Below are 19,324 nucleotides of genomic sequence, written 5' to 3'. Positions count from 1 at the left end.
CAGAAAACATGGCCGCATCGCTGCATCAAAACCAGAGATTATTTAGCAGAGATGGGCCACTTCTATTTAAATGAATGGGAGAAAATGGAACGCTCAATCAAGGAGCTCTGAGCACCCAACGGTCAACGGATGTAGAAAGGAAGTCCCGCCTTACAGTATGTTTATTGATCGTAATCTTGACCAACCGTTTTTGAGATTTTGGTCTTTTTCCATTCAAGTAAATAGGAGCTGCACTGGCATGACTGGAAATAGCCTCCCGAGAGTGTTCCAAAGATGGCCGACAGTGGACTGATTTGCTAGAAAGACTTTGATTACAACAGTGCGCTCCGACAGTAATGGCTTTAAGCTTTTATTTAGTGATTGTTTGAATGTTTGTAACATATAAAAATAAAGATATTGTGATGTTGAAATGACTGTTTGAGCAGCTGGTTCATTATGACAATGAAGCACAAATGCAGATCACACCGGTTTGATCATACGTGTCTGAGCCCAGCCTAGTGTAATCACACCAGTTTGATCGTATGTGCTAAAGGGTTAAATGGCTTTAATGTAGTTACTTTTTGTTAGTAATATGTGGTGTAGCTAATTAAAGGAGTAGCTTGACTGTACTTCAATTATTTTAAATTATGAGTAGCTTGGGCAGGTTCAGTTTCAAAGTAACTTCCCCAACACTGACTAAAATGGTGCATTATGTTGCAGTTCCTAAAATCTGCCAGCTGGCCATTAATGGTTGGTTTACTGGCTGTTTTATTTATTTACACCATTTGGCTGTTGGTGAGTGTTAATTTTGGTCCCGTAGTACAGCTGTTTTCAGTGGAGTGCCACCACAATCACTATTAACACACATGCACATGCGCTTGCTACGGCTGTTACTGGATCTCTGCTTCATACTTGCTAACTTCCAGCTCTCGTGTCATTACATAAGACATATTTCCTCTTATGTAAGTCAAATCTCAGACAGTTTTTCCCACACATACTCACAGCATTCTAGAAAAACAGAGGAGAATAGATGGATGAATGAATGAATGTAAAGGTGGATTTAATCTCAGTAGTTTTGGCTTAAAACTGATGAGGAAAGAGTCAGTCTAAATCTATCTGGACTGAAACAAGTTCTGCCTGCCAGTTGAAACATGGGTCAGTCCCACTGTGTACATCCCTCTGAATTTACAGTTAGGCATCTAGCTGATTTTTACTGCTAACTTTTTCCATGAATTCAATTGATGTGTGATAACAGGTTTGTGTATGTTAGGGGTGTAACAGTTCTTGAAAAAAAAAAAATATTTAACCGTATGGTTCACCACCCACGTTTCGGTAAGCATTTGCACTGTGGTTCATCTCAAGTCTAACGACTTATCTGGAGCATACGATTTGGTAAAGAAAACAAAGCGTCAAATAGACAGGCACAGTCATAACCTCCACTAATGCAGTTGTATCACTCTGTAGATGGATATGCTCTGCCTGAGTCTCACATGGGTCAACTTTCTACAGACAGTAGCTGTCCAATTAACTGTTAAGTATTAGGGCTGTTGATTTAACTCATTAATTCAGTGCGATTAATTCTATAAAAAAATAAATGTTAAAAAAATTAACACAATTAATTGTGTTCCCGGACAGTAATAAGGAAGATTCCTGAGCAATTCAAGCTTGAAGTAACACCTGTTTTTTTTCCAGGGGGCAGTAAGCGAAACTTTTCTGTATAGGCAACGCGCAGCTTAAACAGAGAACAAACTAACCCTTTGGCAGACAGCACAACACGAGGACGCATCCTTGCTTTCAAAACACAGCTTGATGGAGCACAAATCCGAACTTAGGGATCTCAAGATGTGTTTTTAAGTATTAAACTATGTTTAACTTGACACAGCGACCTAAACATTTTTTGGTGAGACACTCCAAAAGCATCCATCTGATGCAGGTGTACGTTGACGGGTCCTTAGACAAGCCCTCATAATAAATCTCGGACTTATTGACAAATTAAATTGCAAAATGGATTGCTATAGGCCAATGATAGGCTTATGTTCAATAATATGCAAATAAATAATAAATTGGATTCTAAAGCCACTTTTTGTATTGTCTTATCAATGCTTATAACTCCTCTGCCACAATAAAGTAATGCATTTTAATTTTCTGAATTTTTTTAATATACAGTGTGTATATACAGTGCCTTGCAAAAGTATTCAGACCCCTGACCATTTATCTCATATTACTGAATTACAAATGGTGCAATGAAATTTCATTCTGTTAGATATTTTATTTTAAAACACTGGAACTCAAAATCAGTTATTGTTAGGTGACATTGGTTTTATGTTGGGAAATATAAAAAAATAAATAAAAAAACTGAAATATCTAGCTTGCATATGTATTCAACCCCTGTGCTGTGGAAGCTGCCAGGTTACACCGATGAAAGAAATTGCCCTAACGAGGACACCATTGGCATCCACCTGTGAATCATTAAAGTTGTAATCACATTTTCTGGATAAAAAAACCCCATTGTTGAAGGATCGTTGGTCAGGTTGTGAATCTTAAGGAAAATTAAGACCAAAGAGCATTCCACAGAAGTTAGAGATAAAGTAATAAAAATGCATAGATTAGGGAAAGGGTACAAAATAATGTCAAAAAGTTTGGATATCCCAGTGAGCACAGTTGGATCAATAATCAGGAAGTGGAAGCTGCACCACACCACCCAAGCACTGCCAAGAAAAGGCCGTCCCTCAAAACTCAGCACTCTAACAAAAAGGAGACTTGTGAGATAAGCCACAGAGTGGCCAACAATCATTTGAAGAAGCTACAGAGTTCAATGGCTGTGAGTGGAGTAATGGTGCACCAGTCAACCATATCAAGAGCACTGCATAATGCTGGCCTGTATGAGAGGGTGGCAAGAAAGAAGCCATTACTCAAAAAGTACCATCTGAAAGCACGTCTGGAGTTTGCCAGAAAGCATGTGAGTGACCCAGCTGCTATGTGGGAGAAGGTTTTAAGGTCAGATAAGACCAAGATAGAGCTTTTTGGCCAAAACTCAAAGCCCTACGTGTGGCGCAAACCTAACACTTCCTATGCCTCAAGACACACCATCCCTACAGTGAAGTATGGTGGTGGCAGCATCATGCTGTGGGGATGCTTCTCATCATCAGGGACTGGGCATCTTGTTAGAATTGAAGGAAGAATGGATGGAGCAAAATATAGGGAAATACTGCAAGAGAACCTGCTTCAGTCTGCTAAAAAACTGAAGCTTTTTTTTTGTATTGCTGAAATGGCTGGAGAACACTTATACTAGAAGAGAGCCACATTCAAGATTGATAATGGCGACGCTGAAAAATAAGGTGAATAACAGAGCTTTTTTTTTTATTTTGTCAAATCAGCCACAATGCAGAACACACACACATACACATTTCAAGGTCAGATCAAAGTCTCAGTCTGACCCCTCTGTGAGAAAGTTTATGCTTAGGTGTGGGAGCTGTAGACCATGGTCAGGTTTAACCGTAAGCATATCGTGGCATCATTGTAAAACCTCACCCTTCAATACAAGTGGTTTAATTTTTTTTTTTTTTTTTTTTTTACAAATAGTTGACTTTTATAATGTCTAAATATGTATCCAATGCATAACTTGTGATAATATCTAGAAATTAAGTTTGTTACAATATTGGTTTATAGAGATCAGCCAATGCATGGAGCACTGAAGCCATCTACTGGCCATAGTTGTCATTTCATGTAATTGTTATTTTTATTCCATCAGATGTCACCAGATACCCCCAGTGCATGATATATTTTGATGTTTTGACAATCTTTTAATTTACTGAAATAAATGTTTTTATTAAGGTGAAGATGAACATGAATAGAGTAACTGATGGAGGAACGGTTCCAGTAGCATTTCAACTTCAGCACGGTTCGGCACAGTACGATTACAAACCATTCTCAGTCCTTCATCTCTCTCAATTCGATTTTCAAGGTCCCTGATTCAAACAAATAAGGCTCTTCAACTTCAAACATCAGACACTTCAGACATGTTTTGCAAGTTTGATTCTTTGGTTTGTGTGCAGCTTTGTTGAGTTCTCTGTTTTCTGAATAAACAGTATGTGTGGTGGTCCAGTTGTAGTACAAACCAAGTTCTCGCTTGAACGGCGTACCTCACGAGCCAGGTCTCTGTGAACAGCTACTCTTGTGTATTTTAACATAAATATTTGAACTAAATACTAAATTCGATTTTGATTTGTACACCTATGAGCCAAAGCATTATGACCACTCAGAGGTGAAGCGAATAACATTGATCATCTCCTAACAAGGCCACAAGTCAAGGTCTGGGTAGATTAGATGGTAAGTGAACAACTGGTTCTCGTAATCAACGTATTGAATGCAGGAGAAATGGGCAGAAGTAAAGACCTGAGCAACTTTGACAAGGCCCAAATTGTTATGGCCAGATGACTGGGTCAGAGCATCTCTGAAATTGCAAGGCTTGTGGGGTGCTCCTAGTCAGCAGTGGTGAGTACCTACTGACAGTGGTCCGAGGAGGGACAAACCACAAACCAGCGACAGGGTGTTGGGCGCCTAAAGCTTATCAATGCGCGAGGGCAACGAAGGCTATCCCATTTGGTCCGAACCGACAGAAGGTCTAATGTGGCAAGAGTAACAGAACATTTTTATGATGTTTACTGGAGGAATGTATCAGAACACACTGTGCATCGCACCCTGATGCGTATGGGGCTGCGTAGCTACAGACCGGTCAGTGTGCCCCTGATGACTCCTGTCCACTGTCGAAAGCACCTACAATGGGCATGAGAGCATCGGAACTGGACTTTGGAGCAGTGGAAGAAAGTTGCCTGGTCTAATGAGTCCTGTTTTCTTTTATATCTTTTATATTGTAACGTGATTCAAAGCTACCAGGCAGCATAAATCAAACATACTCTGTGGTTGTCTGATAAATATTTAAATCTGGTATGTATTAGCTGGTCATAACAAGGGTGAAACCACAAGAGACCAGTGGAGAAGAGTAAGTTTGCAATTCATTTATGGGTATCAGTTATCTAAATGGATATCAGTATCGCTCCCTAATGCAATACCAAAGAAAGGGAATAGAGTGATAAGCGTCAACCTTGTGAGGATATTTAGACTAGCCTTTCATTACAGAACAGGATATTATAGGCCAACTTCACTTCCCTTACTGAACGCATTAAATGCTCAATCTGATGAGGTCACTGTTATGGAATACATTCTTGTGTGTGTGACGCCTTCCCTCTAGAAATATACAAGCCTTTTCTTTCACATTCTGATTTTCTCAAAATGAAAGAGACAAGGTCCAGATATCCAACACCACCATAAACACTTTGTGACCAAATGTTTTCTAAGGGGCTGTTCAGACTGAACGCGTTCTTGCAGTAAAAAAGCTAGACGCAGCGCAACAAATATAACGGAACGCTTTTTGTTTAAAAGTTGATGTTCTTTTGAACTTTTAACTTGGCCCATAGAAAAACAAAAACTGCTGCTTAAACAAATAGTCGACTTATCAGTCTTAAGAAAGCCCTACAAAGTTAGTCTGGTTTCATGTTCACCTCAATCAGATATGTTTCTTAGTGGGTGTTTATATAAGACGCAACTAAGTGGAACACAAAGCAGGAGTCCCGTTTTTAAAATTGGTCCTATTTTTTACGATACGCTGACTTAAAAAAATAAAAAAAAATAAAAATACAAATACTGTGTTAGATATGACACAATGGCCACAGATGTCTGACTAAATGTGTATGGCTGACAGCCATCTAACAGGCACACTAAACATACCCAGTAACACTTTGCTTTCTATAAAAGTACTCACTTTTGCTCAGCTCATAGTGTCTATCACCACCCAATGCCTTTTATTCTTACAGAGCCATACTTCTGGCTATCAAAATAAAGTCCGGACAACTCTGCAGCAGTTGGATTTGTCCCTTGCATCTCCTTGTACCTTTCCATTAGTGGAAAACAAGCATTTAGCTCAACTCTGTATGATACACTCTGGTGGAATGTGTGGTGGTTTGATCATGGTTGTGTACAGTTTTGTGGGCATGTCTGTGTTTTAAAGTCACTATGTAGAGTGGGTATCTTTGTGTGTGCAAGAGAAAGTAATAAGGTATTTGTCTATATTTATGAATGAACAGAAAATACCATTTACTAGGAATGTCATAAAATATCGATATATTGATCAGAATGTTATTTCCTCTATACGTTTTTGATATTATAGCCGACATTTAAATTAGAAGCCCAATTTCTGTGAAAATACGGTATTTTTGACCTCCAAATTCATGCTTAGAGCTGTCCGGCCCAATGGTGGAAAAGTGCTTACTGACTCAACCAACGGTGTGTGTTTGGGCCACAACTATCTGTTTGTACAACCACAAACAGTCATTATTTTTTTGCCACTAGTGGTGCAGAATTAAACACTTAAACACTTCCCTACACTTCTTGATTTTAAGGTCTAATTTTCACAATTCTGTTTCACTGTTTTCCAAAGTTGTCCACTTTTGGGAATATTTTCAATGTTTCATAAATTTAATGATCAATGCCATGGTACACAACACTAAAATCCTTGAAATGAGCTGCACTTGTATCCCTGACATTTCATTTAGATCAAATTAAATATGGCGTCTGAGTGGGGTCCATTGGCAAGCACTTTCCATTTTTGTGTGCAAATGCACCAGACAGTCAGTGAATGGACTGTGTGGTCCATAGGCATGAAGTCTGGGGCTACTCTACAACAGGATTCTTCCAGTTTATTTGGCTTGGAATGTTGGAATGTGCAACACAACTCAACTACATCAAAGAATGCTGGTGAAATCTGTTACCAGGAAACGTTAGAGCTTTAAGAATTCATTAGAAGTCATAAGAGCTGCATAATACAGTCTAATGGTTCAGAACTGTCAAGCTGTCTTACTGGCTGATTCCAAAGCAGTGTGTTATTCTGAGTTTATTGGGCTGTATTAGTATTTGCCTATTCATTAGAACACACAGGGAACTTTACGGTACATTACACAGTAACACCAAGAAGCCATTTTAGTCTCACAGTGAGAAGCAAGAGTGTGATGTGAACCTTGGGGAATGAGAGTGTGTGTGTCAGATCTAGTACACATACTATGCTAGCGCCTGCAGCCTGATAGCATGAACAGTTTCTCTCATTATTTTGTTGTTTACACAGAGAGACATAGAGACTTAAAAGCCATTGCTTGGGGGTCTGTGACCTTTTATGCTTTTTCTTGTATATTTATTTGATTTGCTGGATTTCCTTTTGTAGTTCTGACTAGGATAGGGCTGTATAACCCTAATCTTATATCACAGGAGTAATTTTTATATCACGGTAATGGTACTAATCACAATATAGTTAATAGTGCTGGGAATTTAACCCCAAAATGTTTTTAAATATTGCATGACTATTTAATAATGCATTTTTTTTATAATCCAGTGAAGTAAATGCTTTCTCATTTAAATATTTTCACATTTTATTTGTAATTTGAAATGCAAAAGATTACATTATTTATAACAAATGAATGATAAATCTGGCATTTGTACAAACAGCTGCTATAGCTGCAACATATTATAACAATTGAGTTTCAATTGGCTAGTTGCACATGACAGCCATGTTTGATTTCCGATTTAGTAAGTGTGGGCAAAGCCACATATCTGGAAGTCTCCCCTCAGCAACAATAAAGCCCTACTCACACCACGATCACACCATGATCTCACCCATTTTCAGAGAGCGCACATATGACCGGAAGTAAGCATGCACACACTTATGCTCACAGACGCCATCTTGCGCACAGAGCCAATGAAAGTTAAAGGAATATTCCAGGTTCAGTACAAGTTAAGCTCAATTGACAGCATTTGTGGCATGATATTGATTACCATGAAAAAATATTTTGACTCGTCCCTCCTTTTCTTTAAAAAAAGAATATATAAATAAAAGCAAAAATCTGGGTTCCAGTGAGGAATTTACAATGGCAGTGGGGCCAGTCTGTAAATGCTAAAATACTGACTGTTTCAAAAGTAGAGCCACAAGACATAAACAGTATGCATGTTAACATGATTTTAGTGTGATACAATTATTTACTAACCTTTTCTGTGTAAAGTTATAGCCAATTTTACAACTTTGTTGCCATGACGATGTAATGTCAACAAACCTAAAACCCTTAAATGACTGTAAAAATGATGATTTAAACAACTTTACAGCTCAAATAATCATGTGTTTTAACAGAAGAATTAATGGTGTTACTTTTATAAAATTATAAGCTTCACATTTCTGCCTTTTAACCATCAAAAAATTGGTCGCATTCACTTTCATTGTAAGTGCCTCAATGTAACCTCGATTTGTGGATGAGTTGAATATTTTTTTTTTTTTTTTTTTTTTTTTTTTTTTTGTGGTAATCAATATTATGCAGTTGCAGCAAATTATTGAGACTTACTGCCACCTTTATGCCATGTTGTTCATAACAGTTGTCAGTTGAGGGCACTCAAACAACAGCTGTTGTTTTTAACAACCATTTTTGCTCTCAATAAAGCTCATTTTGGTATCTTTGGAGTTTGTGGTTTTGGAAAGAGGGGCCATGGCTAATCCAACAGCTCAGTCTCGCTGAAGTAGAATGTCTGAAATCGCTTACAGCACCTTTAAGCTCAATCAGCAGCATTTGTGGCATATTTTTGATTACCCAAAATCTTTTTTTAATAATTTTAACTCGTCCCTTGTTTATTAACAACAAAAGTTACAGTAAGGCACTTACAGTGCATCCGGAAAGTATTCACAGCGCTTCACTTTTTCCACATTTTGTTATGTTACAGCCTTATTCCAAAATGGATTAAATTCATTATTTTCCTCAAAATTCTACAAACAATACCCCATAATGACAACGTGAAAGAAGTTTGTTTGAAATCTTTGCAAATTTATTAAAAATAAAAAACAAATAAAATCACATGTACAGAAGCATTAACAGCCTTTGCTCAAAACTTTGTTGAAGCACCTTTGGCACCAATTACAGCCTCAAGTCTTTTTGAGTATGATGCTACAAGCTTGGCACACCTATTTTTGGGCAGTTTCTCCCATTCTTCTTTGCAGGACCTCTCAAGCTCCATCAGGTTGGATGGGGAGCGTTGGTGCACAGCCATTTTCAGATCTCTCCAGAGATGTTCAATCGGGTTCAAGTCTGGGCTCTGGCTAGGCCACTCAAGGACATTCACAGAGTTGTCCCGGAGCCACTCCTTTGTTATCTTGGCTGTGTGCTTAGGGTCATTGTCCTGTTGGAAGATGAACCTTCGCCCCAGTCTGAGGTCCAGAGCGCTCTGGAGCAGGTTTTCATCAAGGATGTCTCTGTACATTGCTGCATTCATCTTTCCCTCAATCCTGACTAGTCTCCCAGTTCCTGCCGCTGAAAAACATCCCCACAGCATGATGCTGCCACCACCATGCTTCGCTGTAGGGATGGTATTGGCCAGGTGATGAGCGGTGCCTGGTTTCCTCCAGACATGACGCTTGCCATTCAGGTCAAAGAGTTCAATCTTTGTTTCTCATGGTCTGAGAGTCCTTCAGGTGCCTTTTGGCAAACTCCAGGCAGGTTGTCATGTGCCTTTTACTGAGGAGAGACTTCCATCTGGCCATTCTACCATACAGGCCTGATTGTTGGAGTGCTGCAGAGATGGTTGTTCTTCTGGAAGGTTCTCCTCTCTCCACAGAGAAATGCTGGAGCTCTGTCAGAGTGACCATTGGGTTCTTGGTCACCTCCCTGACTAAGGCCCTTCTCACCCGATCGCTCGGTTTGGCCAGGCGGCCAGCTCTAGGAAGAGTCCTGGTGGTTCCAAACTTCTTCCATTTACGGATGATGGAGGCCACTGTGCTCTTTGGGACCTTCAATGCTGCAGAAATTTTTCAGTACCCTTCCCCAGATCTGAGCCTCGATACAATCCTGTCTCGGAGGTCTACAGACAATTCCTTGGACTTCATGGCTTGGTTTGTGCCCTGACATGCACTGTTAACTGTGGGACCTTATATAGACAGGTGTGTGCCTTTCCAAATCATGTCCAATCAACTGAATTTACCACAGGTGGACTCCAATCAAGTTGTAGAAACATCTCAAGGATGATCAGTGGAAACAGGATGCACCTGAGCTCAATTTTGAGTGTCATGGCAAAAGCTGTGAATACTTATGTACATGTGATGTTTTTTTTTTTTTTTTTTTTTTTTCGTTTTTTTTTTTTAATAAATTTGCAAAGATTTCAAACAAACTTCTTTCACGTTGACATTATGGGGTATTGTTTGTAGAATTTTGAGGAAAGTAATGAATTTAATCCATTTTGGAATAAGGCTGTAACATAACAAAATGTGGAAAAAGTGAAGCGCTGTGAATACTTTCCGGATGCACTGTACAATCAAAGTGAATGGGGCCAGTGGATAAACGATAAAATACACATTGTTTAAAAAATGTAGCCAAATTATGTAAACATTATACATGTTGACGTGATTTTAGTGTGCCAAATTCGCTTACTAACCTTATCTGTTTAAAGTTATTTCCAATATTGCATCTTCGTTGTCATGATGATGAAACCCTGTAATAGACTATAACTTTACAAGTGAGGTTAGTAAGCGATTTTATCACACTAAAAACATGTTAACAAATATAATGTTTAAATATAATGACTATACTTTTGAAATGATGTGTATTTTAACATTTATGGTCTGGCCCCATTCACTTCCATTTTAAGTGCCTAACTGTAACAGGTTTTTTATAATAAAAGATGGGTGAATCAAAATAATTTTTTTGTTGTAATCAACATTATTACACAAATGCTGATAATTGAGCTTAACTTGTACAAAACCTGGAATATTTCTTTTAAAAACAACAGATTTTAGCCTGTATTTCATTATAAATCGAATTGCTTGAGCCGCATTCAAAACTGTTGCAAAACACGTGTTGCTGCACATCAGTTTAATTTTATATTAATGCACAGAACTGCAATGTTGCTTGGCAACAATAAACAGCAGTTGCGCCGTCTCTGCATCAGATACTAGTTTAAGCAGCGAGAGGCCATGTGTTATTGATTTTAACCTCTCTGCTTTACGTCATGCCTAACAACTCTTCTTTAATACAGTAAAAGTCTCATTGCTTATTGCTTTATTATACATGCATACTTATATCTCTTCTTTTTCTTTTGCAGTGGTCCTCCAGGCGTGTGCTCTGGTGCTGTACCCAATCAAATTCATCGATGGCAAAGTCTTGCAAACGTACCATGAGTTCAACTGGGGCTATGGGCTGGGCTGGGGTGCCACCATCTTCATGCTGGGCGGAGGAATACTGCTATGCCTTAGAACAGACATGTATGAAGATGCCATGTACTAAGGGCTCCAATATATTACACAAACACACGCTCAAACACTACATGCTGTCACAGCAAAAAAGAATCCAGTATCTATTACGCAATCCTGTACAGACATGCTCCATCGGAAAGGGACGACATTCCCACAGACTCATATACGTATATACATACATCTATTCACGTTTCAGACACACACATGCTGCTTACAACACATAAACATAGGCTGTGTTCCAATTTGCATGCTTGTATAATGGACCACTAAAGGTATGCACTTTGCTAGGGATGGGAAAGTGCATAAATTTAAGTAGTAGTAAGACAGTATGGCAGAATTGGGACATAAAAGACTTGTGTTGTGCTAGCATTTTTTGTCTACATTAACATTTAAAGGAATAGTTTGCCCAAAGATAATTTACTCACACTTATGCCGTCTCAAACTCGTATGACTTTCTTTCTTGTGCAGAACACAAACCATGAGATACGATGTGAATATATCCATACAATGCAAGTCAGTGGGGTCTAAAACTTCCATTTGAAGCTCAAATACACTTCCTCGTGCTTGATTGTCTGTTCTCACTCAAAACCGCTTTAGAAGACATGGATTAAACCTCTCGAGTCGTATGGATTACCTTTATACTGCCTTTATGTCCCTTTTGGAGCTTGAAAGTGTTGGACCCCGTTGAATTACATTGTATGGATATAAACACATAATATCTCCATCAAAATATCTTCGTTTGTGTTCTGCAGAAGAAAGAAAGTCATACGAGTTTGAGACGGAATAAGGGTGAGTAAAAAAATGAAAGATCTGTTTGAAAACTTTTTTTTTGCAATTCTGTTTGGTGACGCTAGTGAAACAGAAATTACACACTTAACCTTTAACTTTTAGGTTCATAGATTTAAAAGCACAGTTTTGTTTTTTTGCAACAGACAGTCATTTAAGAGTATTCGCAAATGCCTCCTTGTAATGGTAATATCAGCCTAAAAAGCTTGATGCTGACACACAAAAACTGATGAACGTGATTAAAAAATCCACTGGAAATAGCATGCCTCCCAGGTATCTTTCAACTTACTGTGATTATGGATGCATTAATTCTTATCTCGCATACTAGGACGGATGTTATGTGGCTTGGGATGCAGCCATATACACTTACACAAATACACACTCTCTAGCGTCTTACTCTGTTGCACATGTACAGAGTGTGGAGGCCTAAATTTAGCATGACGGGTTGGTGCTACGAGCACCAGGACAGTATGAAGTATGAAGAACAGCTGTGTGAACTGGACTGCAAGAATTATGTAAGGATTCCTGATGGACATTTAAAGAGATGAGAATGTGCCATGCCCTCTTAGTTTGGCCCTTGACAAAGACGAGAAACCTTTTTGGAACAAGTTCTCGATAGATTTGTTTTCTTTATGAAGAAGCATACAGCATAGTTCCTTTTGGCATTTTGTATATTTCTTGTGTTGCGCTATATGATAGAGGACATATCATCTTGTTAATGTGTTTATATAGTGTTCAGAAAGTATGTAATTTGGGATTTAAAGGATATATTTTATGTTATGTTGTTTTGATATTTGCAGTTTTTGAACTGAAATCTTTATTTGGGGGGAGGAGACATTTACTGAAGCTTTACTACTTAAACATATCAGTTTCCTTCATTTTAAAAGAATAATAAAAGGTACTGTTGAAAAAAATAATTGTAGTTATCGTTTTCTTATTCAAAACTGTGTGAGCAACTCGGCTCTCTACTGTGTACATACACAGCTGCCTTTTAACTCAACTAAAAGAAACTTAGTCTCATAGAATCACATTAATATACCTACATTTTTGCTAAATTATATTTACTCGTATAAATCGCTGCAGTTTCTTGGTGAAATAAACTAGATTCCCTTTCACACAAATCATGAGTAAAACAGTAGATTAATAAATACTTACCCTCACCCTGTTCCTCACACAATGCAATCTAAAGACATCTTAACACTTTTACTATAACGTATGACACAACCAACTACATTTACAAGCTTGTTCAAGTGCAATCAAACTGCACAGTAGCTCAACTGATACAGTGTTGCACTTGCATATACGATGCAAAGGACTGAGGTACGAGTCCCGCTGAGCACACAAGCCAACGCGTAGGCTGAACATTTTTAATCAGGGCTGTAACCACAATGGGCAATAGCCGGTTTTCCAACTATTGGGCCAGTGCGAGCCAGGGCTATAAACTGGTCAGCCGGGGCCAATAGCCTTGAACCGCGAGACCAAACTCGATCTGCGTTCCCACCGTCGGGCCAGTACCCCCTAGAATATCGAGTTTATATTGCATATAAACATTAGCTAGCTAGCAAAATAAGTTAATGTTGACAACTCACCGACTGTAACTGACATGGTGTCCCAAGTGGTCTCTCCACTAACATAGTCAATAATCTCAAACCATGGAAAGTTCTTCCTTTGAGCACCGCTTCGTCCATTGTGCATTTTAACAGATTTTTACTGTGCCCGCAATTTTTTAACATTTTTACCAAACCTGTAACGTTGTGCGCTGGATACACAACCTGACAAATTTGCCAATCTTTGTTCTGACCCTCTGACTCTAACTCCGCCTTTGACATTGACCCCGCCTTAATCCCCAGCCTAGTTTGGCCTAAGGGTAATTGGCGGGCCAAAGGCCATTGGCCGTTGACCCCAAGGAAGCCCAGAGAAGGCACGATGAAGTCCCGGAAGAGACGGTGAGAACTCAACTGGCCCTGGCACGCACTAGCATACCCTCATTTGGCCCGACAGTGGAAACGTGGCTATTTTATGCCAGTTTACAAGCAAACCAATTTGCCGATAATTCCCAAAAATCAGCTTATTTAAAAAATCTGAGAAAGCAAGAAAACCACATTTACCCGAGATTTGAAATAATCGAGTTATTCACTGCTTTTGACAGTTTCAAACCATGAAGAGGCATGTGCACAATATTTATGTACACTGGATAAGCTAGTAAGAACGCCGGTTAAGGTGTTTACATGCAATGCAAAATCAGGGTAATGGGTAAAAATCTACCCATGTCAATCGGTTTATTCATACACCGTTTATGAGCTTACACAGATAAAGGAAAGCTGTTTAGTGCATTTACATCACCACACATGTTGTCGGCTTATTAAGCATAATCGGTGTAAAAACGCGCATATAAAAATGCTCAGTTTTAGCTCTCACAAAATTATCTAAAATCACAATACATTTTTTTTTTTTTAAATGAATACACTAGAAAAATACTCACTATAAACAAAACCAAGAGAGCTGACCTGTTGACTTTATTGGTTTTAGTAACTAACTTAAAAGACATTATAAAATAATTATAATAATAAAAAACAGGAAGTCATTTTACTCACATTGTAAACATGGTCAAAAATAAAACTTATCACAGAAAAAACAAAAAAACAAACAAAAAAAAAACATAATAATAACCAGTATGTAAAGGATATCAATACAGATTCTTCTGGAAGTGTAAGGGGCTTTTTCATGAACAGAACAGAAGCACCTCTGCATGTTAACATGTAGGGCCCTTTGAAGTTTTCAAATTCTGTTTTATTTTTATTTATTTTTTCACAAATTCTGTATTCGAAAGTTTAATTCAATTTTAACATCAAAGGGGTGTCTAATAAATGAAATCATTAAAACTTTAGTCAAATGAAAATATAACAACTCATTTTCAACATAATATTGCATTATTTTTATCATATGAAGTACTTTTATACAGATCCTCACAGCACAATCCAAAATACAACATTGGAGTTATTTTTGTCAAATAAAATGCTGTACAACAGGGCATCACAGATCGCTTAAATGTAATGCAATTTTTATTGATTTATTATTACTGTTATTTAGAGCTGAAATGATTAGTCTATGTTAAAAATGTTCGTTGTCGAATAGTCGTTTGATCTCATTTAACGTAACATAAGATCACATTAAACTCTAATGATGACATGTGAGAGCAGCACAGCAGCTCATGCCTGACTGAGGAGAGGAAGAATTACACAGCTCACAGTCCAGATGCACTCTAAACTTTCCAAACAGTTTCAGGTGATTTAGATCACAAAGTATGAGGGAATTATAATGCAAAAATACAAAATAAGTAAATACAGAAGCACTCTCGTTGTGGAATAAGCAGAGCCGGAGCTGCCTCTCCACTGAAGCAAAACTTGCGTGTCGAGCGTCTTTAAAGTAAACACCCCAGCATTACATCTTATATGCAGTTATATTTAATGCGTTTTAGCTTTATTAAAGTTCAGATAATATGGAAGCAGATCATGTAAATAACTACAAACTCCGAAACTGGCATTTCTCTGTACGGTCAGCGCCTCTTCTATGAGTTGCGTGAAGTGTCCCGGTCTAAGGGGCAGAGATTGAAACTGCACCCGGCTGATGCACACTCTGTCGCGGGGACGCTCGTCCCTCATGCGGGCTTACTGCAGCTAGATTATAACGTGATGGCTCATGACTTGTTGAATCATAGGTGTCACTGTGCATTTCTTTAAATTGGCAATACGCAGCTTTATTAATAAGAGAGAGTTTGTTTTTTGTGAGTTAAAGTTGGATTGAAGTGAACAAAAAGGTGAGAGAGGGTAGTCTTCGCCCCATTATACACTGCAACAAAATACGTTTTTGATTTGTTTTTGTTATGGCTTGTTTTCCCATATAAATATCTGAAACTCCTTTAAAACAACATACATTTACTTTAGCAGCTATACTGCAGAAGAAAAAATCATTATCTGAGAATGCTGAATAAAATATTAAAAATACAAATATTTTAAAATAGCTACAAATCCTTTAAAAATAGATGCATTCACCTGAGAAGCAGCATATAAGATATTTAGACTTGCTTCAACATGTTAAACCACAAAAAGATACTTATAGAGAAATTGCATAATAAATGTCACCATTTCTGATCGTTCAGTTTGTGCAGTTACAATAGTTTCACAAACCTGCAAACTCATCAAAGTCACTTTGTTCATTCTTGAAGAAGTGCAAAAACCTTTGTAACGTTTGTCTGTATGGTGACTAGATTCACAGCTTCGGACTGTCTGCCCCCTGCACCGCACCGACGTGCTTCTCGTCCGATCTCCGACTTGCTTTAGATTTAGTGTTAGAATTAAGGTTAGGGTTAGGTTTGGTGGTAGGTGTAGGGTTTCTGTAGGACTGCAAATAAGCGCAATTAACTCAGTCACGAGACTTTGGGCAATGGGCATGGGCAAACCTTCTAGACATGACATTACATGACCCTGTGTAATTATTTAACCACAAAAGGCTGCAATTTAATTCAATAATGATGTAGCCTTATGTGCTGCAAGCGTGAATGAAGGTCCTGCTATCTGTCATCTACTACACACAAGAGTGCACTTGGTGCTCATGGTGAGGTGTTTTAGTTCACTTTGAAGCACACAGAACATGCAGAGTTTATATTTATTTAATTAAATCGCAGACTTCGCGGTTTAATAATCACAATAGGACATGTCATGATTTTAATTTGTGAGCTGAATGGTTATGCAATGGCATTCGTTCGTCAGATGGTATTGGAGAATTTTTACGAGTACGAGTATGTGAGCACAGTATCGGACCCGGAATGGGGACATCCCTACATAATTGTTTTAAAAAGTCGCTAAAAACACTTGTCAATGTAATTTGAGCCAATTAAATCAAAGAAGGCGGGACTGACTTTATTAGAAGCTTAGAGGGAGATGGTTACGGTCTTGTTCATAAGAAAAAGACGTGGTTGCTTTAGTATTTGAATTTTTCATCTCACATTTGCTTTTATCCTATATCGGTTAGGTTTAGGTTTAAGGATCAGGAAAAGGAGCAGGCCCGCGTAACTAATCAGGCAACATGGGCTGCAGCAGCTTGACATATTACTCAAACTAAGGGAACAAAGTTTTAAAAGCGCCTCAGAGCCAGTGTTTACATTCTTCGGGGGAAATCAACCTAAAAATGGCTTACCTACTTTATAATTGTCTCTGCAATAAGAAACATTATTTAGGCTGACTGAAAGCAGAACCTCACAAGTGACTGATTTAGAATATTCTACATAGACAGCAACTCTGCACTCCTTACAAATAGCCCTCTTCACATGAAGCACAAAGGAGACTTGATTCACAGTTGATTCCAAAAGAGTTTGACATTAGCATGTTGCTAAGCTAACAACACAATACTCTTAAGCATAAATAAACCGCACAAATTTGAGATCAAATAGAAAATTTTAATAGATTAAACTTCTATTAATGGAATATTAATTACACAGCTTTCTGGAGTACTTCTGATTAGTCAAAAGTCAGATATTTTCAGATATTTTTGTTGTTTTCCAGGCAGTTGATTTTCAACAGCCACAGCTAGAGCTTTCGACAGCTTTGTGTTGGTGTCCTGATCACCATTTATGGGTTTATTTAATTAAATGACCAGCTGACTGTACATTAAACCCTTGTTTATAACTGACATTTCTCTCTATTTGACAGCTCACCTTCCACATAAATTGGAGAAAATTTAATTAACATGAATGCAGCTTTCCAAAATCAAGGCAGTCTCATAACCGAGGTGTCACCATAGTGACTTATTCTTGCACTATGAAAATGTCAGTTTGGACAAATCCATCACCGGCTCGGCAATCTTCAGATATTATCACATATTTAATCACAATATGTTTTATTGCTTAGAAATACATTAGTTTAGTTACATTATACTATCATATTGATATTTTTGATCCCCAATCCCAATTTTAAACCTTACCACTTTGTATGTAAAACATGATGTTAGAGGCAGATAAATTTACATTCAGAATCATTTTAATTACTTTTCAGTAAGGCATACTGTGTGTATATATATATACTGGATGTTTTTGAGCACCTTACCCAACCTTACACCTAAACCTAATACATTCTCAACAATAAAAGATGTAACAAGCAAATCAGTTTGATCTTTAGGGTCGGCAATTTGTTGTCTCTTCATCGGACTGGGAGGGGGTGTCAGAAGTTTCTAGAGGGGGTCACAAGGCATGTAAGTGCCAGTGGCATCGTATCGCTTCTTTAAGGTGCCAGTTTTTGAATGATTAAATGAGTGCAGGATTTGAGACACCTGATGGGAATGCTGATCATTAAATTAAATGAAAACTTGAATTTGGACAAAAAGCTTCAAAGACAAAAGCTTCACTTTTCATGAACAACTTTATCCAGCAAGGAACGTGAATAACTGACATCCAATTACAAGCAAGCCCCTAAAGCGGGCCTGTAAGGACTCAATTGTCTGCAGGGCTGGAGCCTGAAGCTGTAATGAGCTATATGGGCCTGGGCTGCCAGGATATTGATAGCATTTCTCCAGGCCTCCTTCTGCACACATTCTAATAGCACTTCTATTGTAGTGGGTAAAGGCAGCCCAAATAGTGGAAAGGAACAAAAGCAAATTAATCATCTGCTCCCTGCACAATTAGAGCACTGAATTAGAGTCTGCTGGTTTCAGATGAAACCAGCAGCCCTACTTTTTATATAAACAAAGGTATTTGATGCAAAGACGGAGACTCAATGTAAAAGGTGTGGTAAAAGAATGTTGATGGGACACATATAGTGCAATGTGTTAAATATAATGAAATATAGAGACATACATAGATACATATCTACATAGATACCAATTTTTTATGATTTCTATTGAATTTCTATTGTTTTTTTTTATATTATCTAATGTTTCTGGGGTAAAAAAATACCCCATAGGTTTTTGTGTATGATAACGTCAGTAATTAATACATAAAACTGAAATGTATTAATTCAAAAACTACACTTAAAGCAGTTATATGAATTTCATGCCATTTGAATTCTACTTCTGTGAATTCAAATTCAAACTACAGTTCTGCATCCTGTTAATCCAGGAATTTAATTGAAATTTAAAGTAGGCATGAAATCAGAATTTACCCTATTTATTTTCTTAATGCATGTTACTGATCTTATTCAAATGTGCGTATATATATATATATATATATATATATATATA

The 19,324-nt window shown here is 37.8% G+C and overlaps 1 protein-coding gene across 1 annotated transcript in view; it reads left to right on the top strand.

Annotated features, from left to right (window-relative positions):
- The window catches only part of LOC127417149 (transmembrane protein 47-like), a 37,858-nt gene extending 26,449 nt beyond the window's left edge, over window positions 1-11,409 (top strand). Inside the window, exon 3 of the mRNA XM_051656885.1 lies at window positions 11,158-11,409. Within this exon, the coding sequence (XP_051512845.1) occupies window positions 11,158-11,339 (182 nt within the window). The 3' untranslated portion in view covers window positions 11,340-11,409. The remainder of the gene's footprint in view (window positions 1-11,157) is intronic.
- Window positions 11,410-19,324: the final 7,915 nt, after the last annotated feature.

The sequence above is a fragment of the Myxocyprinus asiaticus genome, chromosome 3 (genome assembly GCF_019703515.2).
Source record: "Myxocyprinus asiaticus isolate MX2 ecotype Aquarium Trade chromosome 3, UBuf_Myxa_2, whole genome shotgun sequence".
Lineage (NCBI taxonomy): Eukaryota > Metazoa > Chordata > Actinopteri > Cypriniformes > Catostomidae > Myxocyprinus > Myxocyprinus asiaticus.
The sequence above is the reverse complement of the archived record's forward strand: the minus strand, read 5'-3'. Positions and strand labels throughout refer to the sequence as shown.